Genomic DNA, 25,873 nt, shown 5'->3' with positions numbered 1-25,873 from the left:
GCATGGGCTCCCAGCGCTCAGGGCCTTCCCAGCCTCCATACTAGGGTTGGACCCCTGGTCCCACTTTCTCTCTTGCCTTTTCTCATTCCTTTGACTCCGCTGGACTTCGTTGCCCCCACGGCCTGGTGTTGGGTCCGATCACCCCAACAAATTTTCATTAAGGAACAAGCCAAACATAATCTAAAGTTAAGAGCAGTATAACCTCCAGGTACCATCACCCTGCCTAGACAATTATCAACTCATGGCCAATATTGTTTTAACTAATTTCTACCCACCCCTAAACCATAAAGACTTAAAAAAAAATACCAGTGTTATATCTAAAACACTTAACAATTACTTAATAGCATTAAATACATGAAGCCCCTTTCTGAGTGTGTTGGCGCCTCTCCTACAGCGCCCACCTAGCCCGGTTGTCCCAACCCCCTGCGGGAGCTACACACGCTCCGGAAGCCAGGGACAGAGATTGGGTCCCTCTCCTTCCTGGCGATGGTGACAGCACCTGTTCGGATCTGGTTGTGTGCTGCCGTCCAGAGCGCCCAGCCCGGTGCAGAAGGAGCCCGGCCAGCGCTGGGGACTCCGACGCGGAGCCCCTTCCCCTACTGCACGTACGCCCAGCCCCGCCCCACGCACGCCCTCGCTTGGCGCAGCTGCACTCCTGTCCTCCCGCACGTCCGAGGGCGCCGGAAACCCAGCGGCGGCGAAGCAGAGAGGAGCCCCCTGCGTCTCCGCCCGTAGGGCTCCGGGTCTGGGGTCTGCGCTGGAGCCGCGGGGGCAGAGGCCGTCGCTGCGCCCGCCGCGCCCTCTCCCGACCGTCCGGGTCCGCGGCCAGCCCGGCCACCAGCCATGGGCTCTCGCCCGCTGTCGCCGCCGCGGCTGCTGCTGCTGCTGTCTCTGCTGCCAGGTACGCTCACGGGCGTTAGGGCTCCGGAGGAACGGGCGCCCGAGAGGAAGCGCGGGATCCGGAGGGGCTGCCGGTGAGAGCACCGCGCGGGCGAGCGGAGAAGGCTGGCGCCGTAGCCGGGGACTCGGAACCCGCGCAAACTCGCTCCAGCCCGGCGGCGACTTGGGTGGGGTGGCTTTTTCCCTTTCGGCTCGCCCCCTACCCCTAGCCACCACCAAACCTGGGAGTCACCGAGCGGGCGCTGGTAGGCGCGGGGTAATGGGGAGGTCGAGACTGGGTCCTTCGTCTTGGGCGCAGGAGTTGGGGATTCGCGTCCCAGCGCTGCCCGTCGCCCTGCCCCGCGCACTGGCTCCCAAACTGGCACGCCCAAGCCACCCCCTCCACCGTCTGCATCCCGCCCACCTCCTCATTTGACGGATAGACAGGGAAACTGTATCCAGAGGTGGCTAAAGACTCGGCCAAGGCCACCTGGGGGAAAGGAGAGTCGCTTCGGGACTGGGGCTGGAGCCGGCGCGCCAGCCTCTCCTCCGGTCCTAGCCCCTAGCGCTCCTGGCCGCCTCGCTGTGGGACCTTCCACCGGGAGAGTGCCTCCCGTCTTCCTCCCGCTCTCCAGAGGAGCCTGCTGGGGGAAGCCGGCCCTGGCCCGCCGCTGGGAGGCTCTTGGGCGCCTGGGAGGGCTGGTGGATAGCGAGGGTCGGGGACCCGGCAGGGCTGCAGGGAATTCCCGGCGGGCCCGGGCGGGCGGTCTGTTGTGCGATTGTGCGCTCAGAGCGCTTTCTGCCCTCGGTGCGGAGGCCTCTACTATTCAGAACGGCCATACACTCTCAACCGACCTCCTGCCTGGGACCCTCCTTTCATTCTGGGGAAGGGGAGGGGGGAGCTGGAAAAATCCCATTTCAAGACCTGACGAAGTTGGATTCAACTTCCCAGAGGATTCCCCTCCCGCCTCCCCAAGCTGCCCCCGGATCTGTACGTGGGAATCAGAAGACAGCTGACCCCCGTATGCCTCACCTGTACTGGGGTGTGGCTTAGGAACAAAGAGGGGTGCCTAAGGGTTGCAAAGAGGTCAGAGTCTTTGATCAGGATGTGAAGACAGCATCAACAAGAGCTGGGGGTCACACGAGATCACGGGAGCCACATAGTGCCCTGGCTTCTAAGAGGGTTGGTGGCCAAACCCCTACAGGGTGCAATGCAGGAGAGGCCCAGACCTGGGTTGCGTTCTCCCAGAGGCTGGGAGGCAGAAGACCTGGGCCTGGGTGACCGTGGGTGGCCCTGCCCCTGGGGGTGGACTGGCCATCTTTCCATAGTGGAAGCAGCAAGTGGCTGTATCTAGGCAGACAGCATTTGCACCACACCCCTGCCTTGCAGTAACAACCCAGGAAAGGATTGTGAATAGTTCTTGAGCTCTTAGCACAGCACCAAGCTGTGCACTTCCTTCACAACAACGCTTTGAGGTGGATACGTTTATAATCCTTATTTTGACTGGTAAAGACACTGAGGTTCAGAGAGGTTAAGCCACTTGCTTAAGCTCACACAGCTCACAAGTGATTTGTCAGGATTTGCACCAGATCTGTCCAACTCCAGAACCCAGGCTTGCAACCACTGTGCTTCTCACTGAATGTGTGTGGCCTGGTAGAATCCTGCTCCTCTTGGGCCTCAGTTTCCCATTCTGTAACCCACTGGATAAGACTAACCTGAAAGTCTAGGGTTCCACAGAATCCCTCCACAGGTGGAGGGGACGCTGTAGATGGGTGATGTTTCTGGTGGGCTGGGTGGGGGAGGTTAAGTAATGATTTCCCGGGGACTGACAGGGCTGCTTCCCCCAGTGGCCAGGGCCTCAGAGGCCGAGCACCGTCTATTTGAGCGGCTGTTTGAAGATTACAATGAGATCATCCGGCCTGTGGCCAACGTGTCCAACCCAGTCATCATCCATTTCGAGGTGTCCATGTCTCAGCTGGTGAAGGTGGTAAGTGCTGGAGCCACGAGCCGTGGCTATGGGGACCGGAGCTTCTGAAGGAGCCTTTCCCAGAGTGAGCCTTGTTTATGTAATTCTCCTGTCTACTTTAATCCCTCTTTCTAGGATGAAGTAAACCAGATCATGGAGACCAACCTGTGGCTCAAGCAAGTAAGTGACCAGACCCTAGGCACTGCTGCCCCCTGGTGGTGACTTCTTTATTTGCTTCAGGTGAACCAAGAAGGGCCCAACGACCAGGCTTTATTTACTTCTGTAGAACCCAGACTGGACTGAGTGGCAGATCTATCTCTTCTAAGGCTTGAGGTCACATGCACTGCCCAACAGTCCTCCTGGAAGGACTGTAGGGCCCAACCCCTCAAGTCCCAGTTGGACAGGTTTCAGCCTGGTGAAAGACATTCTCCATGTTCAAACAACAGAACAGTATGAACCTGAGATTGAAGCCGTGCCCCCAAACCCTAGGGTGGTGCCTGAGACACCTCCTTCTCTCCTTGCTAAAAACTCAATTTTTTTTTTCCCAGACAGGATCTCGCTGTGTCACCCGGGCTGGAGTGCTGTGGTGCGATCTCAGCTCACTGCAGTCTCCACCAGCAGGGTTCAAGCAATTCTCCTGCCTCAGCCTCCCAAGTAGCTGGGACCACAGGCATGCACCACCACGTCCGGCTAATTTTTGTATTTTTTATAAAGACAGGGTTTCACCATGTTGCCCAGGCTGGTCTCAAATGCCTGAGCTCAAGCAATCCACCCACCTCGGCCTCCCAAAGTGCTGGGGTTACAGGCATGAGCCACTGCACCTAGCCCAGAAACTCATTCTTAAGTCAGAATCAGATGCTGCTGTTGTTGGTAGCATGGGAGTAGATTTTTCTGTTCACATTGAGGCCAAGAAATTGGCTTCCACATGTCCTCCCCAGGGAGGCTTTGTCCAGACTTGCCAGGAGACATAATGGCCCATTGGCCTGCTGGTGACCCTTCTGCCAGCTTTGCCAGCTGAGCACTCAGCACACACAGCCTTCATCCCCAGGAGGCTGGAAAGCCAGATGGGCACAGTGCCCCACCCAGTACTTGATGCACACGTTCCCTCTGTGGCCGCAGCCTCACCCCTCTCTCCTCTGGTGCTCAGGACTCAGACCTCCCAGACACTTCCTGGGCCCTGCGGGGGTCATGGCTTCTTCCCCCAGAACCTTTCAGAGGCCAGCCTTGCTTATCCTTGGGATGAAAGAGAGTCTGTATTGGAAAACACCCCTGGAGAACCATTCAGGGGCTGTAAACAGCAGGCACATGGACCTGGACATGGTGCAAGAAGTCCAGGAGGCTCCGCCTGGCACTAGAAGTGACCAGAGAAAGCACCAGTAGACCCTGTTTGGTTGATGAGGGGCTGGGCTTGCTCACGGTTATGTGGGCAGTGGCTTCCCTAGTGCCAGGAGGCGGCCTGCAGATCCAGCCCTGTGCTCTCTCCCCACTGCACCCACAGGAGAAGTTGGACTATGTGATCATGGCATGGATGTGGCTCCGTCACATGCAGCAGGGGTGAGGACTCACCAAGATGGGTGGTGCCAAGAGAAGTAAAACCAGGCTGATTGTTTTACTGTCTCCTTCTCCCTCCCTGCTTCCTTCCCCGAGATCTGGAATGACTACAAGCTGAAGTGGAACCCCTCTGACTATGGTGGGACAGAGTTCATGCGTGTCCCTGCACAGAAGATCTGGAAGCCAGACATTGTGCTGTATAACAAGTAAGGTGCTGGGGGGCCCATGCCCTCTCAGGGCTGTCAGCCTGGGCTCTGGGTTTTTGGCCCACTGTGCTTAAAACTTGGCCTTTTCCAAGAGGGCTTCATTCATTTGTTTATTCCACAGGTACATATTCAGCAACTGCTGTATACCAGGGACCAGAGATGTTGAAAAGCCGTGGATAGCAACAGTTTGCTGAATGGCTTCAAAACAGGCATGGGTGGGTGGAGGAAAGCTTCGGGGAAGAATTGGCATTTGAATTGAGTCCTGAAGATTGTGCAGGATCTCAGGACATGGAGCAGACGAGGGCCTGGGGAGGCAGGAGAGCATGTCATGGGCAGCCAAGGTGACTTCATTGGCTGGACTGTGGGACATAAGGATGGAAAGATCCATGGGCCAAGGACAAACCTGTGTGTGGAGGGGGAAGGCTCAGATGCCGGGGGCACCTGGAATGTAGCATCTGTTAGCAGCTCTGTGCAAGCAGACAGGAATGGAGTAAATGGTCCCTCCTCACTTTTTCTTTGAGAGAGAATGAGAGTGTTGGAGATCATAGCTGGGTGGGCCCCGCCTGGCTAATTTTTGTATTTTTTAGTAGAGATGGATTTTTGCCATGTTGGCCAGGCTGGTGTCTTAAACTCCTGACCTCAAGCAATCTGTCTGCCTTGGCCTCCCAAAGTGCCGGGATTACAGGCATGAGCCACCGTACCCAGCCCCGATGAGCTTTTTAAAAATACAGGTCTTGGCCAGCCATGGTGGCTCATGCCTATAATCCCAGCACTTTAGGGGGCTGAGGCAGGCAGATCATTGGCGTCCAGGAGTTCGAGACCAGCCTGGCCAACGTATCAAAACCCCATCTCTACTAAAAATACAAAAAAAAAAAAAATTAGCCAGGCATGGTGGCATGTGCCTGTAATCCCAGTTATTCCAGAGGCTGAAGCAGGAGAATCACTTGAACCTGGGAGGTGGAGGCTGCAGTGAGCTAAGATCGCACCACTACACTCCAGCCTGGGTGACAGTGAGACTCCATCTCAAAACAAACAAACAAAAATACAGGTGCCTGCATTCAAAATATTTTCTTCTTTGTTCTTCACTGTCTTTTCTAAAGTTAATATGTATTACGTTATCAAAAAAATCTCTATACCTGTCCCCAGGTCCTGCCCCACAGAAACACTGAGTCAGTGGCTCTGGGTAGGCCTAGGAATGGGTGTTTTCACAAAGCTGTTCCAGGGACTCGTGTGACCAGCTTGTTTTGGGGATCCCTGATCTGGCCCATCCCTGACATTTCACAGATAAGGACTGAGGCCCAGAGTGGATGTGTGGCACAGCCGGGCCTGGGGTGGTCTCAGCCATCCACTGTAGCTTTCGGGCCGCTGTGGGCAGTGGATGCAGGAGGCCGATGCTGTGATCAGGGGCTGAGCTGGACACCCCAGCCTGTCTCTGCCTGTGTCCCCAAACCTCTACTCTCTCCACAGCAAACCTGCCGTCAGACAGCTACCCTGCTACACGGTGTACCCTTCAGAACTCCTCCCACTGGGAAAAGGTCTGGGCCTTGGAGAAAGGATTGATGCTCCCCCAAGTATGTGAAGTGAGGTTCCCATGTACAGAGTAGCATGAGCTTTCTGGGCCCCGTGCTCCCAGCCCATCTGGGTGGCTACATCCAGATCATAGTTGAGAAGGGTGAGTCTAGGACTAAAAAGACTTCCCTGGCTCCTGCCTTCCAAAGAAGCTGCTCTTGAGCCAGTCCTTCACAATGGGCTACTTCCAGTCTCCTCTGGATCCAGAATGCACATCTTCCCGCCAATTTTGGGAGGCCTCTCCTCTTTCTCTCTTGTAAAGGTTCTTCCTCTGCCAGACTGGTCCTGCTCATCATGGCACCTCCAAAACCCCTCTCTTTTCTCTAAGTCCACTCAAAACTAATACTTTTCACATTTAAGCTCTTTCATTGGACTGACATAAATTTTAGTTGATATTTTACAGTATGCTCGTTAGTTCTGTAGGTATTGAAGAATATCATTTTTGTACCTGTGCTTTGGAGTTAAAATGTTTTAACATTTAAACATTTTACATTTACATTTAAACAATTTTCAGCAAAACACTTGATATAGAATTAGTCTATTCTGATTTTAACGCTAAAAATATGTCTAGGTTTTTATGCCGTATTAGTACAAAATAATGTTTTCTTAGTAGTAGTGTTGATTTTACAGTTAGTGTCAGAACTAGAGAAGCTAGGTTTTATACTGAATCACACTTTCTGGACTCTGGCAAAAACAAAAGGGGGTCTTGACTCACTCCAAAGACAGTCCATGTTTTATTTACTATTTTCCCAAGGAAACATAGCACTTATAAATTTTTCCTCTATGTAATTTGTATTTGTAAACTGGTCATCAAAGAACTGGGACACAGTATAAACTTAACAGGCTTGCAGGGTTTTTTTGTTGTTCACTGTGAGTTGTCATAGGAATCACATAGTTCAAATGCTCTTAAGGGAACCGGGCAGGGTGTAGAGAATTTTTGCTAAGCTAGAATTAAGAAAATGAGCAGAAAGTTTAATCTTTATGTTTTGGGTTTTATAACCATTTTCTTGCTGGCAATCTTGAGTGAACAGCTGGAGTACTATAGGATGTATGATTTTAGCAATAATGAGAAGCGTAGCAAAATGTTTCAAATTGGATGTGGAGAGGAGCAAGTATCATAAGGAATTTCCTTGAAATCTGAAGCTGAAAATAACATTTAGAAAAAATCATCCAACTCATTTTCTCTCTCTTCTCCTAGTTAGAATTTCAATTGCTCAAGATTGACCCTCTGTTAAGGATTTCTCTTCATTTTTTAACACAGTAGGAACATGTGTTTTCATATACCAAAATTTCTCCTATGATATTTTGTTTTCTAAAGTTCATTCCCTGATAGAATCCTCCAAGTGTTCATGGACACTGTAACTCTGTGTTCTGGCAAGTTCGTAGTTCATTGTAACCTTTTTAGAGAATACTTTTAGGTAACTTGGCTGGGTGTAAAATCATTGGCTCCTTTTTACCTTCCATGAAAATCTTTTTTTTTTTTTTGGAGACAGAGTCTTGCTGTGTTGGCCAGGCTGGAGTGCCTCGGCTCACTGTAATCTCTGCCTCCTGGGTTCCAGCTATTCTCCTGCCTCAGCCTCCTGAGTAGCTGGGATTACAGGTGTGTGCCACCATGCCCAGCTAATTTTTTGTATTTTTAGTAGAGACAGGGTTTCACCATGTTGGCCAGGCTGGTCTCAAACTCCTGACTTCAAGTGATCCGCCCACCTCAGCCTCCCAGAGTGCTAGGGTTACAGGTGTGAGCCACCATGCCTGGCCTGCTTGTTCTTATGTTTCATCTGGTTTTACTTATTTATTTTTTTTGAGACAGAGTCGAGCTCTGTCACCCAGGCTGGAGTGCAGTGGCACGATCTCGGCTCACTGCAAGCTCCACCTCCCAGGTTCACACCATTCCCCTGTGTCAGCCTCCCAAGTAGCTGGGACTAGAGGCGCCTGCCACCACATCCGGCTAATTCGTGTGTGTGTGTGTGTGTGTGTGTGTGTGTGTGTGTGTGTGTGTATATATATATACACACACACACACAAAATTAAGTGAAATTTAAATATACACACACACACACACACATATATATATATATATATTTTTTCTTTTCTGGAGATCGAGTCTCACTCTGTCGCCCAGACTGGAGTGCAGTGGCACAATTTCAGCTCACTGCAAGCTCTGCCTCCCAGGTTCACACCATTCTCCTGCCTCAGCCTCTCAAGTAGCTGGGACTACAGGCACCCACCACCACGCCTGGCTAATGTTTTTTATATTTTTAATAGAAATGGGGTTTCACCATGTTAGCCAGGTTGATCTCAATCTCTTGACCTCGTGATCCACCCGCCTCAGTCTCCCAAAGTGCTGGGATTACAGGCATGAGCCACTGCGCCCGGCCTCTTCTGGTTTTATTTCTAGAATGATTTTTTTCTTTTTCCTAATTCTTTCCTAAATTCTACTAATTCTTTATACATTCTGTTTAACCAAATTATCCCTTGTCTTTTCTGATTTCTCTTGTTGTTTCACAGTTTCTAAAAATTTCTTAGTTTCTTTTCACTTAATTTGTAATATCAGATTATCATCAGCTTCATCTGGTTGGTGACTCTGTTTTTGTAGTTGCCGTTAATCTGCGTGTGTGTTAATTCAGTTACTTGTTTTTGTATTTTCCTTTCTTTCTTTCTTTTTTTTTTCTTTTTTTGAGACATCGTTTTTTTGCTCTTGTCACCTAGGCCAGAGTGTAATGGCATGATCTTGGCTCACTGCAAATTCTGCCTCCCGGATTCAAGCAATTCTTCTGCCTCAGCCTCCCAAGTAGCTGGGACTACAGGCGCCTGCCACCACGCCCAGCTAAAATTTTTTTTTTTGTATTTTCGGTATTTTCACCTTGTTGGCCAGGCTGGTCTCAAACTGCTGACCTCAGGTGATCCGCCTGCCTCATCCTCCCAAAGTGCTGGGATTATAGGCATGAGCTGCTGCACCCAGTTTGTGTTTTTCTTACAGTATGTTTTCATAAGGCTCTGTTGCTCTGGTTTAAATAGATGGCCTTGCTGTACTTTTAGGGCAAGTTGCTGGAGGGAATAGGAGAAGACAGGTAGTTACCTTGAGGTAACACTTGTCTCTCTGCATGGACACCTCCACAGTCTCCACAGTCATGACACCACAGCCATGACATGTCATGACACCACACCACATGCCACAGTCATGGCACCTCCATGAGCTGCTGTCTCTGGATGCTGACTTCAGTTTCTGAACCTTCTTTCTCTTCTCAACCCCACTTTTTACCCCATTGAGTTTGGATCCTACCATAAGCTGCTTTTTCTCTGAGTGGTTCTCTGTCCTTCTGGCAGGGAGGTTTGGGGAGGCATTTCTGACATCCTCAGGAGCCCACGCCAGCCGACTGACCTCTGCAGACCCCAAGTGGGTTCCCGTGGGGTTTTTGTTGTTGGTCTTGCCCACAAATCGGAACCTGTGGAGCCCTCTCTGCCCCATTGTTCCTCTTGCCGAGGATTCAGCGCAGAGTGGCGTCCTCGTCTTTTGAGGGGCAGCCACTTCTTGGAGATTTCTGTGTCTGGCACTTTTAGGATCGTAGGACATGAGAACCCATCTTTCTTTTCCCCTGGCTGCCTCTACCCAGCAGCTAATCGCATGGGGGTCCCACAGGTCCTGCTGGTGGTGGTGGTCTGACCCCACACTCTCATATCCCGAGGTGCTGCGTAACCTAACTTTGTTGACGATGTGATCAGAGGGTTTGTTATTTTTCTGTCATCCTAGTTGCCCTATTTTTCTGAAGAAATTTCGAGAGATTTTAAAAACCCATGTCATCATGATCGTTCTCATAGCCCTCACCACCCCACCCCACTTCTGTTCTAAAATATCTGTATGATAGTGCTACCTTGGCTGATCATTTGCACCCATACTACCTTTTCTTTTGTAATTGCCTCACATGGTTTGGCAGTACGTTGCTCAGACCCCTCCCACCTCTGCTGTCCGTTGCTGCCAGCCATCTCTGGGTGTGATGTTTATTGATTGATTGATTGATTGATTGAGACAGAATCTCACTCTGTCATCCAGGCTGGAGTGCAGTGGTGCCATCTCAGCTCACTGCAACTTCCACCTCCTGGGTTCAAGCAATTCTCCTACCTCAGCCTCTCTAGTAGCTGGAATTACAGGTATGCGCCACCACACCCAGCTAATTTTCGTATTTTCAGTAAAGACGGGGTTTCATCATGTTGACCAGGCTGGTCTCAAAACTCCTGACCTCAGGTGATCCGCCCACCTCAGCCTCCCAAAGTATTAGGATCACAGGCGTGAGCCACCGTGCCCAGCTTTCCTTTATTTTTTGGTCATTTGTTAGGTGAACAAATATTTACTGAGTGCCCTTTATGAGGCTGGTGCTGTGCCAGACCCCAGTCTCCAGCTGGGTCTGCATGTTGTGTCTCCTCCTAGCAGAGATATAACTGTTGACACTGCCCCAGGCAGCACACAGTCCTTCTGATCTGGGCAGACACACCCCAGGGGTGCCGTGGGCAGCAGCAGCAGTGACCAGGATCCCCAGAAATGAGCCATCAGCCCAGCTCAGCTAACCTCTGCCATAAACTCTCTGGGGTCTCCGGCAAATCATTCCTGTCCTTTGACCCTCAGTTTTCTCGTCAGCAAAATGAAGCCTTTGGACTAGAGCAGGGACTAGCGAATGTTTTCTCTAAAGGGCCAGAGAATAAATATTTTAGGCGTTGTGGGTCGTACGTACAGTCACAGTCACAGCTATTCATCTCTGCCCTTGGAACTCAAAAGTAGCCACAGATAATAGACCACAAAAGGCAGTGGCACTATTCCCCCCAGATTTTATTTACAGAAATAGGACCGCAGCTTGCCAACCCCTGGTCCAGACCTTGGGCTCTGAAGCTCCCTTGCTGCTCTGACATTTTGTTGATCCAGGATTCTGCGAGGAATTGGTTCAGGAGGCCTCTCCTTCCCAAGGGTCTTTTCAACCTTCTGCTTAGCCCAGCCCTCTCCAGGGCCCCTCAGTGCTGAACATGGGCTGAGTCCACTTGGAGACTGTGTGGATATTCACCTCCACCCCCACCCTCCTACCTCTCCCTTTTTGCTGCAGCCAGAGGCAGGAATACTCTTGTAGGGAATTAAGGGCATGGTGGGAGTGAAGTGGGGCAAAGAATGTATAAACTCAGCAGGGCACCTTTGGGGGCAAACCAGTCAACCAGAGGAAAGACAGGTAGTGGCTTTGGCATTTAACCTTCATGGGTAATGATTATCCTCCTCAGCCGAGACCCAGGAGAAACTAGCAAGGAAGAAGGACACGCACCAGAACATTCCCCTTCTGTTTTCACAGGTTCTCATCCAATTACAGCAGCACAAAGATATCGCTAGATGTTTAGTTTTTCAGCTCTTTGTTTACAAGGCAAAGGAGTGTGGCGGTTGCTCCCTTTGAAGGATGTAAATGCCTTCACAAGGCTAAGAAACTTAACAGGGCTGATCTGAGGAATTTTTAAGAACCTTCCTGGGCAGGGCCATTGTGGAAGCAACCGGCCTTGCTCTCAGATGGACCATCTGGCCATCATGGATGGAATGCCCAATGCAAGACTCAACAGGGATCATCAGCTGATTTTCTGTCAAACAAACCAACAAGACTATTCCTAGAAAAATGTACATTTCTAAGGCCAGGCAGTGGCTGAAGCCTGTATTCTCAGCACTTTGGGAGGCCGAGGGGGGTGGATCACTTGAGGTCAGGAGTTTGAGACCAGCCCAGCCAACATGGCAAAACTCCATCCCTACTAAAAATACAAAAAGTAGCCAGGTGTTGTGGCACATGCCTGTAATTCCAGCTACTCAGGAGGCTGAGGCAGGAGACTCACTTGAACCCTGGGAGACAGAGATTGTAGTGAGCTACTGCATGCTAGCCTGCTCAAAAACAAAAGAAAAGAAAAACATATTTCTGTGTGAAAATGAAGTCAGGATGTACATAGTGAAAAGGAAGGGAGAAGAAACATGGGGAGAAAATGGGGACAGATAGAGACACAGAAAGTGAATAAATCTGTTATGCTGAATTCAAAAGACAAGGAAGCAAAAACATGATTATTATAAAACAGTACTGGGAAGAATGGGGGTGGGGAGGGTACAGGGAATGGTCGAATCAGGATCCAGAGATAGGGTTTGGAAATAAACCCATCTGATGAGGTTCTGTTTAATGGGGGTAGATTCCCCTGTGTGGTCTCTGCGGCCCCTTCCAGCTCCCAGTGCAGACTGAATGAGAGGGCCAAGCCTCAGGGACCCTGGGTGGCAAATAATCCCAAAGGCTGCTTCAGCACCTGGCTCCAGGAGGATGACCTTCCTCCCATTTCTTTAATTAAAGGGGGAACAATCCAGGCATTTGGGAGTCTATCAGTTTGGGACCTGTGTTGTGGGATGAACTGGTGGCATGCTCTGAGGGGTGTTCAACATCTCAGATTGTTGTTGGGGAGGGATCTTGGGCCTCAGTATCCCCGTTGGTAAATGGGGCTGGGAATCGGGTGACTTTATGGCACTTTCAGCTCTCATCTTCCGCTGCCTTCCAAATCATTACTGTGAGAAGCTGGTCGAGATGACCACTATATGACCCAGTGTTAATGACCATGTGTTACTGTGCCCCCCATCTGTCTTTGCAGTGCTGTTGGGGATTTCCAGGTGGATGACAAGACCAAAGCCTTACTCAAGTACACTGGAGAGGTGACTTGGATGCCTCCTGCCATCTTTAAGAGCTCCTGCAAAATAGACGTTACCTACTTCCCATTTGATTACCAAAACTGCACCATGAAGTTCGGTTCCTGGTCCTACGACAAGGCAAAAATCGATCTGGTCCTGATCGGCTCCTCCATGAACCTCAAGGACTACTGGGAGAGCGGCGAGTGGGCCATCATCAAAGCCCCAGGCTACAAACATGACATCAAGTACAACTGCTGCGAGGAGATCTACCCCGACATCACATACTCGCTGTACATCCGGCGCCTGCCCTTGTTCTACACCATCAACCTCATCATCCCCTGCCTGCTCATCTCCTTCCTCACTGTGCTCGTCTTCTACCTGCCCTCTGACTGCGGTGAGAAGGTGACCCTGTGCATTTCCGTCCTCCTTTCCCTGACAGTGTTTCTCCTGGTGATCACTGAGACCATCCCTTCCACCTCGCTAGTCATCCCCCTGATTGGAGAGTACCTCCTGTTCACCATGATTTTCGTAACCCTGTCCATCGTCATCACTGTCTTCGTGCTCAACGTGCACTACAGAACCCCGACTACACACACAATGCCCTCATGGGTGAAGACCGTATTCTTGAACCTGCTCCCCAGGGTCATGTTCATGACCAGGCCAACAAGCAACGAGGGCAACGCTCAGAAGCCAAGGCCCCTCTCTGGTGCCGAGCTCTCAAATCTGAATTGCTTCAGCCGTGCAGAGTCCAAAGGCTGCAAGGAGGGCTACCCCTGCCAGGACAGGATGTGTGGTTACTGCCACCACCGCAGGATAAAAATCTCCAATTTCAGTGCTAACCTCACAAGAAGCTCTAGTTCTGAATCTGTTGATGCTGTGCTGTCCCTCTCTGCTTTGTCACCAGAAATCAAAGAAGCCATCCAAAGTGTCAAGTATATTGCTGAAAATATGAAAGCACAAAATGAAGCCAAAGAGGTAAGGATATGGCTCTTATTATATTGATCATTCATTCATTCAACAAACATTTACGGATTCCTCGTGGGGCAAGGCATAGGGTAGGGGTTAAGAAATTACACTCTGGAGTCAGTGGCCTGTGTTAAGACCAGTTATATGTCCTAGGGTATGTTACCTCACCTCTCAGAGCATGTTTTCTCATCTGTAAAATGGGATGATCAAGCATGTAGTATGTGGTACCCAGAAGCTAGCCACCAGGCTGCCAGCAGGCTGGACCATGAAAACACTTGATGCCAATAGAGTAGATTAGGATGTAGGCTGGAAAAGGGCATGGGGCCAGATGATCTCCAGTTGGTATTGGTTAACTGAGGTTATATTTTTATTTTTACTTTATTTTTAATTATTTTTTTGAGACAGGGTCCTGCTCTGTCACCCAGGCTGGAGTACAGTGGCTCAATCTTGGCTCACTGCAACTTCTGCCTCCTGGCTCAAGCGATTCTCCCATCTCAGTTTCCTGAGTAGCTTGAACTGCAGGTGCCCTGCCATCATGCCCTACTTTTTTACTTTTTTTTTTTCTCTTTTTTGAGATGGAGTCTCGCTCTGTCACCCGGGCTGGAGTGCAGTGGTGCAATCTCGGCTCACTGCAAGCTCTGCCTCCCAGGTTCATGCCATTCTTCTGCCTCAGCCTCCCCAGCAGCTGGGACTATAGGTGCCTGCCACCACACCTGGCTAATTTTTTGTATTTTTAGTAGAGATGGGGTTTCACCGTGTTAGCCAGGATGGTCCCGATCTCCTGACCTTGTGATCCGCCCGCCTCGGCCTCCCAAAGTGCTGGGATTACAGGTGTGAGCCACTGCGCCAGGCAATTTTTGACATTTTTTTGTAGCAATGGAGTTTTGCCATGTTGTCCAGGCTGGTTTCAGACTCCTCGACTCAAACTATCTGCTCACCTCAGTCTCCCAAAATGCTGGGACTACAGGCGTGAGCCACTGCACCTGGCCTTTGTTTTTACTTTCTAATTATATATGTGTTCTCATTGAGGAAGAATTTATGTGGAGGAAAGTGCACACCTCTTCAATGTACATGTCAATGAATGTTTACATCATGTATAGAACCATGTAACCAAGATCCAGGTAAAGATATAGAACACTCCCAGAAAGTTCCCCAATGCCTTTGCCAGTCAGTGTCTCCTTCCCTGCTTGATACCCACCATCCTGGCTTAGGCGCAGTGGCTCTCACCTGTAATCCTAGCACTTTAGGCAGCTGAGGCAGGTGGATGGCTTGAGATCAGGAGTTTGAGACCAGCCTGGGAAACATAGCGAAACCCTGTCTCTAACAGAAATACAAAAATTAGCCAGGCATGGTGGCATGTGCCTGTTGTCCTAGCTACTCAGGAGGCTGAGGTGAGAGGATCACTGGAGCCCAGGAAGTCTAGGCTGCAGTGAGCCATGATCATGCCACTGCACTCCAGCCTGGGTGACAGAGTGAAGTCCTTTCTTAAATTAATTAATTATTTTTTTTAAAATAACCATTATACTGATTTATTTGATAATTGATTCGTTTTAGCTTTTTTTTTTTTTTTTTTTTTTTTTTTGAGATGGAGTCTTGCTCTGTCACCCAGGCTAAAGTGCAGTGGTACAATCTCTGCTCACTGCAAGCAACCTCTGCTTCCCAGGTTCAAGTGATTCACATGCCTCAGCCTCCAGAGTGGCTGGGACTACAGGTGCCTGCCTGCTACCATGCCTGGCTAATTTTTTGTATTTTAGTAGAGACGGGATTTCGCCATGTTGGCCAGACTTGTCTCGAACTCCCGACCTCAGGTGATCCACCTGCCTTGGCCTCCCAAAGTGCTGGGATTACAGGTGTTAGCCACCATGCCCGGCCAGTTTTACCTATTCTTGAGTTTCATATAAATGGAATCACATAGTATAAACTCTCCCATGTCTGACTCCTTTCATTCAACATAATGTCTTTGAGGTTTACCTTTGTTGCTGTTTCTTTCTTATTAGTGTGTAATATTCCATAATATGACTATAATACTGCCTTCTGTTTGTTTTACATTTGTTGGACATTTGGTTATTTCCAATTTGAGGCTACTGTGAATAAAACTGCTACAAATATTCATGTCTTCTGGTGAATGTATGCGCTCATTTCTCCTGGATGTATACCTAGCAGTGGAATTGCTGGATCATTGGAGAGATGTCTTTAACTTCAGTGCATACTGTAAGGTTTCCAAAGTGATGGAATCATTTGACACTTCCCTAGCGATGTTTCAGCGTTCCATTTGCTTCACACCCTCACTAACGTGTGTGATGTGGCATTTGACTGCGGATTTAATTAGCATTTTCTCATTGAGTAATTATTAGGGCTCTTTGTCATATACTTATTGGTCATTTGGATATCTTCTTTAGTGAAGTATCTATTCACATTCTTTTGCTCGTTTTTTTGAGATGGGGCATTGTTATGTTGCCCTAGCTGGTCTCAAAACTCCCAGGCTCAAACGATTCTCCTGCATCGGCCTCCCAAGTTGCATGCTGGGACTACAGGTGCTACCACACCCAGTTCTTGCCCATTTTTTAATTTGTATTATTATTATTATTATTATTATTATTATTATTATTATTTTAGATGGAGTTTCACTCTTGTTGCCCAGGCTGGAATGCAATGGTGTGATCTCAGTTCACTGCAACCTCTGCCTCCTTGGTTCAAGTGATTCGCCTGCCTCAGCCTCCCAAGTAGCTGGGGTTACAGGCATATGCCACCACACCTAGCCAATTTCATATTTTTAGCAGAGGCGGGGTTTCACTATGTTGGTCAGGCTGGTCTCAAACTCGTTACCTCAGATGATCCACTCACCTTGGCCTCCCAAAGTGCTGGGGTTATTACAGACATGAGCCACCATGCCCAGCCCATTTTTTTAATTGAGTGAACTTAGTTCTGTTTTCTCCAAAAATCTAATGCTTGAACTTAAGAACCGGGAACTTATGTCAAGTAATAAGAATAGGAAAGACTTACTGTAAATAATGTCATGTGCCTGGTCATTCCATGACTGTATACCACCAAGGTTACCAGGATCACACTTAATGACTTTATGAGAAGTTCTGCTTTAAAATTAAGTGGATCTGCTTTAAGTTGTTTATCAGCAAAGAGGTAATTACCAGATAACTTCATCTCTTGACCCACTGTAGGTAATTAATATTGATAAGGTATGTCTGGAGCCTCTTTTATTCAGCTGTGAGTGGCATACCAAAGTGGATGGGACAGGAGGGAGACAGTCACAGCTGCCCTCATCCCCTCACCCCCACCCATCTGAGCAACTATGAGTATGTCTTCTGACCATAATGGTGCAAAACCTCCAGCTGATCCCAGTAATTTAGCGGAAGAGTCAGGCACTCCTTTAAATTCAGTTGAAGCAGTTGTTGGACACCATGAGTAATTAGAAGTGAACAAATGAACAGGGCCGGGCGCAGTGGCTGATGCCTGTAATCCCAGCACTTTGGGAGGCCGAGGCGGGTGGATCACCTGAGGTCGGGAGTTTGAGACTAGCCTGAACAACACGGAGAAACCCCATCTTTACTAAAAATACAAAATTAGCTGGGCATAGTGGCACATGCCTATAATCCCAGCTACTTGGGAGGCTGAGGCAGGAGAATCACTTGAACCCAGGAGGCAGAGGTTGCAGTGAGCCAAGATTGAGCGCCATTGCACTCCAGCCTGGGCAACAAGAGCAAAACTCCATATCAAAAAAAAAAAAAAAAAAAAGGCTGGGCGTGGTGGCTCAAGCCTGTAATCCCAGCACTTTGGGAGGCCGAGACGGGCAGATCACGAGGTCAGGAGATCGAGACCATCCTGGCTAACACGGTGAAACCCCATCTCTACTAAAAAAATGCAAAAAACTAGCCGGGCGAGGTGGCGGGCACCTGTAGTCCCAGTGACTCGGGAGGCTGAGGCAGGAGAATGGTGTAAACCCGGGAGGCGGAGCTTGCAGTGAGCTGAGATCCGGCCACTGCACTCCAGCCTGGGCGACAGAGCGAGACTCCGTCTCAAAAAATAAATAAATAAACAAAACAAAACAAAAAAAAGTAAATGATCAGTGAAAATCTATTTGTCTAATACTGATAACTTTTGCAGACATCTTCTTTACCCACTTTAAAAATAATTATTTCTTTACTAAAGGTCGAGATCTAAGTACCTATACTCTAGCTTTTGTCAGGCTATTAGAAATTACTTTTATTCTAAAACTTATTTATTAGATACCATACAAGGTGTTAGAGTTTTAGAAGGGCCTAGGGCATGGAGACAGACATATAAAAAACTTGTAATTAAAAGGGAGGTCACAAACTTAAATACAAGGCAGGTAGATTGGTGAAATGGCCTGAATGCAACGATAGGGAGTGGTGGGGTCTGTGGCAAACTAGTGACACATGGTCCGTCTCAAGAGGCAGCCACTGCTCACCTCTGGTCATGTCTCCACATGGGCTTGTGAGCCCATTATTGCTAGATCTTCCTGTTTTTTTCAGAGAAGGCAGAAATCTGGCCAGCAAGCCACCAGATTGTCTATGAGAAAGTAGCGAGTGTTAGAGTAAAGGTGCCAACTCAGCGCTCGGAGGAGAAAGTCGAGCTGTCTGAAGGATTCCTTCTTTCCCTGAGTGACTGACACTCTGCTATTTACACAGAATTTTTCAGAGATATTTTAATTTCCTACATCTCTGGCTCCAGCTTGGCTGGTTTTAACTGTCCTTGGTTCTAAGGAGCCTAGACTGAAGCCTAGGCTGTTTTCCCAGAGCCATCTCCTGAGGGTGCCGTGAGCCTGTGAATGCTGATCCCTGGACACATTCACAGGCTCCTAAGGTAGGGGAAGTGTCCAGCCTTCCCTGGCTGTTCTTTTTTAAAAAATTGTTCACACCAAGAAGCAGCTTCTCTGCTCCTTCTTGAATCTCCGCCTGGTTCAGCCTGCCTGCCTCCACCATGTCCATCAGGGTGACCCAGACGTCCTACAAGGTGTCCACCTCTGCCCCCCAGGCCTTCAGCAGCCGCTCCTACACAAGTGGGCCCAGTGCCCACATCAGCTCTTCGAGTTTTTCCCGTGGGCAGCAGCAGTTTCTGGGGTGGCCTGGGCAGAGGCTGTGGCGGGACCAGTGGTATGGGAGGCATCAGTGCTGTCACGGTCAACTTCTTCTTGTGAAGAAGATCAAGACCATGGGAAGCTGGTGTCCAAGTCCTCTGACACCCTGCCGAAGTGAACAGCCACAGCAGCCCCTCCCAGCCTGCCCTTCCTGTGGCTGCCCCAGAGCCTGGGAGGGAGGCCCATGTGCAGGGGGGCACAGGGAACGGAAGACCCACCTGAGGCTTCCCCCAGCCCTCAGCCCAGCCTCAGGGGAGTTCACTGCCTAGGCACCCCTCTTGCCCATGCCTCCAGCTACAAAACAATTCAATTGCTTTTTTTTTTCCCCAAAAAAATAAAACCTCAGCTACCTCTGCAAAAAAAAAAAAAGTTCACATTGGTCATCCCCATAGGCTCATACTTGGTCTTATTAGTAAGGAATTTGATTAGCAATAATACTCTTAATTTTAGAGTTAGGACTAGGATTGGATTATCAAATTAGAAAACTAGTTAGGGAGCTGGTTTGTGGTAGCATGGAAGCACTCTTTGTTGACAGTTGTTTTGATGGCTGATCCCTCAGTGATTGGCACACTGTAGGAGTTGCTTTCTAGATCTTAGAGGGGCCACCGATCCCAGCCAGGATCCTGTTTTTTTTGAGACAGAGTCTCACTCTGTCCCCCAGGCCAGGTTGCAGTGGCATGATCTCTATTCACTGCTATCTCCACCTCCTGGGCTTAAGCGATTCTCCTGCCTCAGCCTCCTGAGTAGCTGGGACCACAGACACAAGCCACCATGCCTGGATACTTTTTGTATTTTTAGTAGAGACAGGATTTCACCATGTTGGCCAGGCTGGTCTCAAACTCCTGACCTCAAGTGATCGCCCTCCTCGGCCTACCAAAGTGTTGGGATTATGGACGTGAGCAACCCAGCTATGATATTTTGAGCTGATAATTCTGAGACTTTTTTTTTCTATTTGGTAGAGAAAGATATAGGTATAGATATAATTTCATTCATTCCAGTTGGAGCCTGGCCTTTGATCAATTGTTTATTAATTTGCATGTGTTGTAATTACTGCTTTATCAGGATTACATTTGTTATGTCACATTTTCTATTTACTCTTTTTTTGATATCGAACAGGTAATGTGCCACGTGTGTTTTTTTTGTTTTTGTTTTTTTTTTGAGATGGAGTCTCGCTCTGTCGCCCAGGCTGGAGTGCAGTGGAGCGATCTCGGTTCACTGCAAGCTCCGCCTCCCGGGTTCACGCCATTCTCCTGCCTCAGCCTCCGAGTAGCTGGGATTACAGGCGCCGCCACCACGCCCGGCTAATTTTTTGTATTTTTAGTAGAGAAGGGGTTTCACCATGTTAGCCAGGATAGTCTCAATCTCCTGACCTCGTGATCCGCCCGCCTCGGCCTCCCAAAGTGCTGGGATTACAGGCGTGAGCCACCGCGCCCGGCCCACGTGTGTTTTATATTTATTCTCCTGTAGCTATTCCTAACTGATTTAAACCCATCCCCCAGTTCCCTTTCCATCTCGATCAGTCTCTTATATGTCTCAGTATCTGTATCTTACACCCATCCACTCTCCTTCCCCTCTTACCTTCCCATAGAATAAAGGGAACTGCCTTTAGCCACCCCAGTTATTCCTAGTTCTGGATTTTTATGAATGTACATTTTCATTTTTGCCATTCCTTTTTTTAGTCTACAATGAACTTTGCCAAGTTTACTTATCCTTCACATACATTGCATGGTGTCCCCCTGGATTTATTTCTCTTCTTTAAAAAAAAAAAAAAATTCTTTGAAACGGTGTCTTGCTCTGTCTCCCACACTGGAGTACAGTGGCACGATCACGGCTCACTACAGCCTCAACCTCCTGGGTTCAAGTGATCCTCCCACCTCAGCCTTCCACGTGGCTGGGACTACAGGTGGATGCCACCATGTCTGGCTAATTTTTTAATTTTTTGTAGAGATGGGATCTCACTATATTGCCCAGGCTGGTCTTGAACTCCTGTGATCAAGTGATCCTCCTGCCTCAGACTTCCAAAGTGCTGAGATTACAGGTGTGAGCCACCATGCCCAGCCAATTCCTTCTCTTACAGGCATGCCTTCTCAAGAGTGTTTAAGGGTAAACCTTCTGGGGCCTGGCAGGCTAAAAAATTTATTATAGCCTCACTTTAAAGAGGGAGTTTAGCTGGCTACAAAACTCTTCAGCTAAGGTTGGATACTTCAGCTAGGGTTGAAATTCTCTTCCGTAAATACTTAAATATTGCTCCACGGTCTTTTTCACCTGTGTCACTTTTGAAAAGTTTTAAGTGGATCGGGCGCGGTGGCTCATGCCCGTAATCCCAGCACTTTGGGAGGCCAATCACCTAAGATCAGGAGTTCGAGACCTGCCTGGCCAACATGGCGAAACCTCATCTCAACTAAAAATAAAAAATTTAGCTGGGCATGATGGCGGGCACCTGTAATCCCAGCTACTCGGGAGGCTGAGGCAGGAGAATCACTTGAATCCAGGAGGTGGAGGTTGCAGTGAGCCAAGATTGTGCCATTGCAGTCCCAAGTGACAAGACCAAGACTCTGTCTCAAAAAAAAAAGAAAAAAAAAAAGTTTTAAGTGAGTCTGAGTGTTGGTCCTTTGTGAATACTGGATTCTGCCTAGGAGCTATTAGAATTTGTAGAGAATGTGTCTGGGTAGGGTCTCTCCTACTCTGCTTGGCGCTGGTTATGAGCCAGTTCATTCTGAAGTTGCTGTCTTTAATTCTGAGAGATTCCAGCTTCTGATTTCTGTAAAGACTCCTTCCCACCCCTTCCTTTTCTCTTTTCCTGAGCTCCTGTTGCAGCGACATGTCGGCGTCCAGCCTCCCCATCTCTTACGCTGTACGCTTCCCATCTCGTCATTACTTCTGGCTGCTCCCAGGAGCTTTCCACAGTCTCTCCTCCCACCTCTCTGCTTCTTTCCTGAGTGGCATCTATCCTGCCAGTTACCCCATCCCCTGAGTTCTTGATTGTAACTTTTCTATTTCTCACACCTGTTATTTCCACTTGGTTCTTCTGTAAAACTGCAGGTTCCTTAGTTTCCAATGGTCCCTTATCTCATGTTTATTTTAAATCTATGAATTTTCTTTCAAATAATTGAGTTGGTATATTTGGGGCCTGTAAACTCACTTTTCCTGAGGGTGTCAGTCATCCTTTCTGAATTGTGTTTGGGAAGGGGCTGAAATCCAGGCTTTCAGAATGTTGAGGGTCCACACAGCCACAAACTCTGCTAGATCACCTTTCAAGGTCATCCCCTCCAGATGACCTTGTCCCTCAAAGAATGTCTCATTATCTGCCTGACTCTGATCTCCTCCAAGTACCTCCTGCTGGACTGAAGCTGTTTGGTCCTTGATGTGTGGAACTTCAGTCTTAGCTGAAGAGTTTTGTATCCAGCTACTCTCTCTGAAGTGAGGCAATGGCCAGGCACAGTGGCTCACACCTGTAATCCCAGCACTTTGCAAGGCCAAAGCAGGAAGATTGCTTGAGGCCAGGAGCTAGAGACCAGCCTGGGCAATATAATGAGACCTCATGTCTTAAAAGATAATAAATAATAAAATAAAAGGGGATGGGCACCGTGGCTCATGCCTGTAATCCTAGCACTTTGGGAGACTGGGATGGGTAGATCACTTGAGCCCAGGAGTTCAAGACCAGCCTGAGCAACATGGGGAAAACCTATCTCTACCAAAATAAATAAATAAATAAAAGTGAGGCTGCAATAAAATTTTTAGCCTTCTTGTTTTTTTGTTTTTGTTTTTGTTTTTGTTTTGAGGTCTTGCTCTGTCATCCACTTTGGAGTGTAGTGGAGCCATCGTAGCTCACTGTAGCCTCTAAATCTTAAGCTTAAGCAATCTTCCAACCTCAGCCTCCCAAATGCTAATTTTTTTTTTAAATTTGAAGAGGCAGGGGTCTCACTGTGTTGCCCAGGCTGGTCTTGAGCTCCTGGACTAAAGCATTTCTCCTGCCTTGGCCTCCCAAAGTGCTAGGATTAAAGGTGTGATCCACCACACCTGGCCTTTTGAGCCCTTAGAAGAACATTTATCCATAAACATTCTTGAGAAGGCAGGCCAATAAGAAGAGAAACAAATCCGGGGGCTACAAGGGGGAGGAGGAAAGCCTCGGGCTCTACCAGTCAATGGGCAGCTCAGTTCTCTGCACTTCCCTTCAGCCAGGCTCTGCTGGGCTTGCGAAGGGACCCCCTGAACCTGCATCTCTGGGCTGGGAGTGGCAGGCTAAAGAGGCAAAGAGGCGAGAGAACAAAGAACTCTCCCTAGCCCTCCCCTCCACCAAGCCCCTCCGCCTGCCCAGGGCTGCCATCCCCAATCCCCGGCCACACCTTCCCAGTTTCTGGGCCTTTAAAGTAGTCTTCTCTTGCTTCTGGGCCAGCTGTCAGTTTGGGCTAGTTCACCATTTTGCCTAACACTCATCTATCTGTGACTCATCAGAAAATAGCCAATATCAAGTGCTTTAAAGACTTTAGGAGTTAGATATAAGTCCAGCACAGTGACTCATGCCTGTAATCCAACACTTTGGGAGGCTAAGGAAGGAGGATCACTTGAGCCCAGGAGTTCAAAACCATCCTGGGCCACGCAGGGAAACTCTGTCTCTACAAAAAAATTAAAAATCAGGCCAGGTGCAGTGACTCACGCCTGTAATCCCAGCACTTTGGGAGGCCGAGGCGGGTAGATCACCTGAGGTTGGGAGTTCAAGACCAGCCTGGCTAACGTGGTGAAACCCCATCTCTACTAAAAATACAGTAAATTAGCCTGGGGGTGGTGGCATGAGCCTGTAATCTCAGCTACTCATCGGAGGCTGAGGCACGAGACTTGCTTGAACCTAGGAGGCAGAGGTTGCAGTGAGCCACGATCGTGCCACTGCACTGCAGCCTAGGTGACAGGGTGAGACTCCATCTCAAAAAAAAAAAAAAAATTGCAGGTGGCTCACACCTGCAATCCCAGCACTTTGGGAGGCCGGGGCAGGTGGATCACCTGAAGTTGGGAGTTTGAGACCAGCCTGGCCAACATGAAACCCCATCTCTACTAAAAGTACAAAAATTAGCTGGGCATGGTGGTGGGCACCTGTAATCCCAGCTACTCAGGAGGCTGAGGCAGGAGAATCACTTGAACCTGGGAGGCAGAGGTTGTCGTGAGCCGAGGTCATGCCATTGCACTCCAGCCTGGGCGACAAAAGCCTGGGCGTCTCAAAAAACAAAACAAAAAAGTCACCTGTGTGTAGTGACACACACCTGTAGTTCCAGCTACTCGGGAAGCTGAGTGCAGATTACTTGAGCCCAGGAAGTCGAGGCTGCAGTGAGCCATCATCGTACCCCTGCACTCCAGCCTGGGCAACAAAGCAAGACCCCATCTCAAAAAAAAAAAAGATAAAAAATTTCTGTCCAGCCAGCTCTTTTTGCACCACTATTTATATTCATGTGTAAGACCCAAGTGTCATCTTTCTTCATGAGGCTTAAGTAAGGGTCATTTTATAAATCAGCATTAGTATCACTAGGCTCTATTCATTAAGGACTCTTATGAAACAACCTTCTGAGGGAGGTACTGTTCTTATCCCCATTTTACAGATGAGGAAAATGAGGCTAAGAGCAGTCATGGAATTTACCCAGATTCTCACAGCTCGAAAGGAGCAGAGCTGGGATTCTAATCAGTTTGTCTCCAAGTCTCTGCTTTTCCACCCCTCTGGCCTCCTAGAGCCTTAGGACGTGGCTGGTAGGGGGTGGGTAGGAATCTCACATCTCAAGGTGTATCTGAAGCACACACAAACCAGTCTTAGGAATTCAAATAAAGTACCTTATGGCAAATATGGCATCATAATTCTAATTTTACCTATGACAGTAGTGTCACCAAGAGGACACATTTACTCAAGCTCACAATGGTGATGTAAAATCTTCGTCTCCCAGTGCCATTTCAGTATATTTAAATTAATAAATTACATGCTGCCTCTTTATTTTGATTATTGCTTTAAAATCAGCTGATTCATGGGTTCTCTCAATTCACTTATGGCTTCTTTGCTTTCTGAATTGTCTAGGAGTATAATTACCCTACAATTTTCCTTCCTATTTCAAGCCCAAATTGAAGCTGTATGATATACAATTGGTCTTGCTTTTTCTCCCATCTTTTACTTTATTGTCAGCAATTATTTCTGATGTTCAACCTGCTCTCCAACAGCACAGTATTCCATGATACTTTGGCCTTACACTAAAAATGACTTTTGATCAGCTGGGCATCGTGGAGAGGGCAGTGGGGAGGGAAAGGGTGATGAGGATGGACTTGCCCTGATGTGTGTTCTCATTTTTGGAACAGATGTTAAAAAGAAATTTATTTTGTTTTTGAGACAGGGTCTCGCTCTGTTACCCAGGCTGGAGTGTAGTGGTGCAATCTTGGCTCACTACAACCTCCGCCTCCTGGGTTCAAGAAATTCTCATGCCTCTGCCTCCCAAGTAGCTGGGATTATAGGCATGCACCACCACTCCTGGCCATTTTTTTAATTTTTTTGTAGAGACGGGGTTTCACCATGTTGGCCAGGCTGGTCTCAAACTCCTGATCTCAAGTGGTCTCAGCCTCCCAAAGTGCTGGGATTACAGGTGTGAGCCACTGCACCCAGCCAGAAATTTATATCCAAAACTGGATAAGGAGTACTTTGAAGCACTTGTAGATTATGTTGGACTATATTAGGCATTCTAACCAAGGCCCAGAATCCTTCCGTGGAAGTCCAAACTAGTTTCACTAACTTTATAAAATTGGAATTCAATTTAGAAAAACTAGGTTATGCATATATTAGGAAACTTCTGATTTGAAACAGATCTAACATGACAAATCTTTTACACCTGTTTCTCTCCTGCATCAAGAGAAACTTGAGAATGGTAGATTTCCTCAGACTACATCAATTAGGGGAAAAAAAGGGCTTCTTGCATATTAGAGA

The 25,873-nt window shown here is 48.4% G+C and overlaps 1 protein-coding gene across 3 annotated transcripts in view; it reads left to right on the top strand.

Moving 5' to 3' along the window:
• Positions 1-372: 372 nt before the first annotated feature.
• CHRNA3 (cholinergic receptor nicotinic alpha 3 subunit) overlaps positions 373-25,873 on the top strand; it is a 29,308-nt gene continuing 3,807 nt past the window's right edge. For all 3 annotated transcript variants that reach the window (XR_003120196.1, XM_025389996.1, XM_025389995.1), the window contains exons 1-5: positions 373-901; positions 2,728-2,867; positions 2,982-3,026; positions 4,494-4,603; positions 12,812-13,823. Coding sequence is in view for 2 of the 3 variants with exons in the window: in XM_025389996.1 (XP_025245781.1) it covers positions 844-901; positions 2,728-2,867; positions 2,982-3,026; positions 4,494-4,603; positions 12,812-13,823 (1,365 nt within the window). In the remaining variant the exon portion in view is untranslated. The remainder of the gene's footprint in view (positions 902-2,727; positions 2,868-2,981; positions 3,027-4,493; positions 4,604-12,811; positions 13,824-25,873) is intronic.

Source organism: Theropithecus gelada, chromosome 7a, assembly GCF_003255815.1.
Source record: "Theropithecus gelada isolate Dixy chromosome 7a, Tgel_1.0, whole genome shotgun sequence".
Lineage (NCBI taxonomy): Eukaryota > Metazoa > Chordata > Mammalia > Primates > Cercopithecidae > Theropithecus > Theropithecus gelada.
The sequence above is the reverse complement of the archived record's forward strand: the minus strand, read 5'-3'. Positions and strand labels throughout refer to the sequence as shown.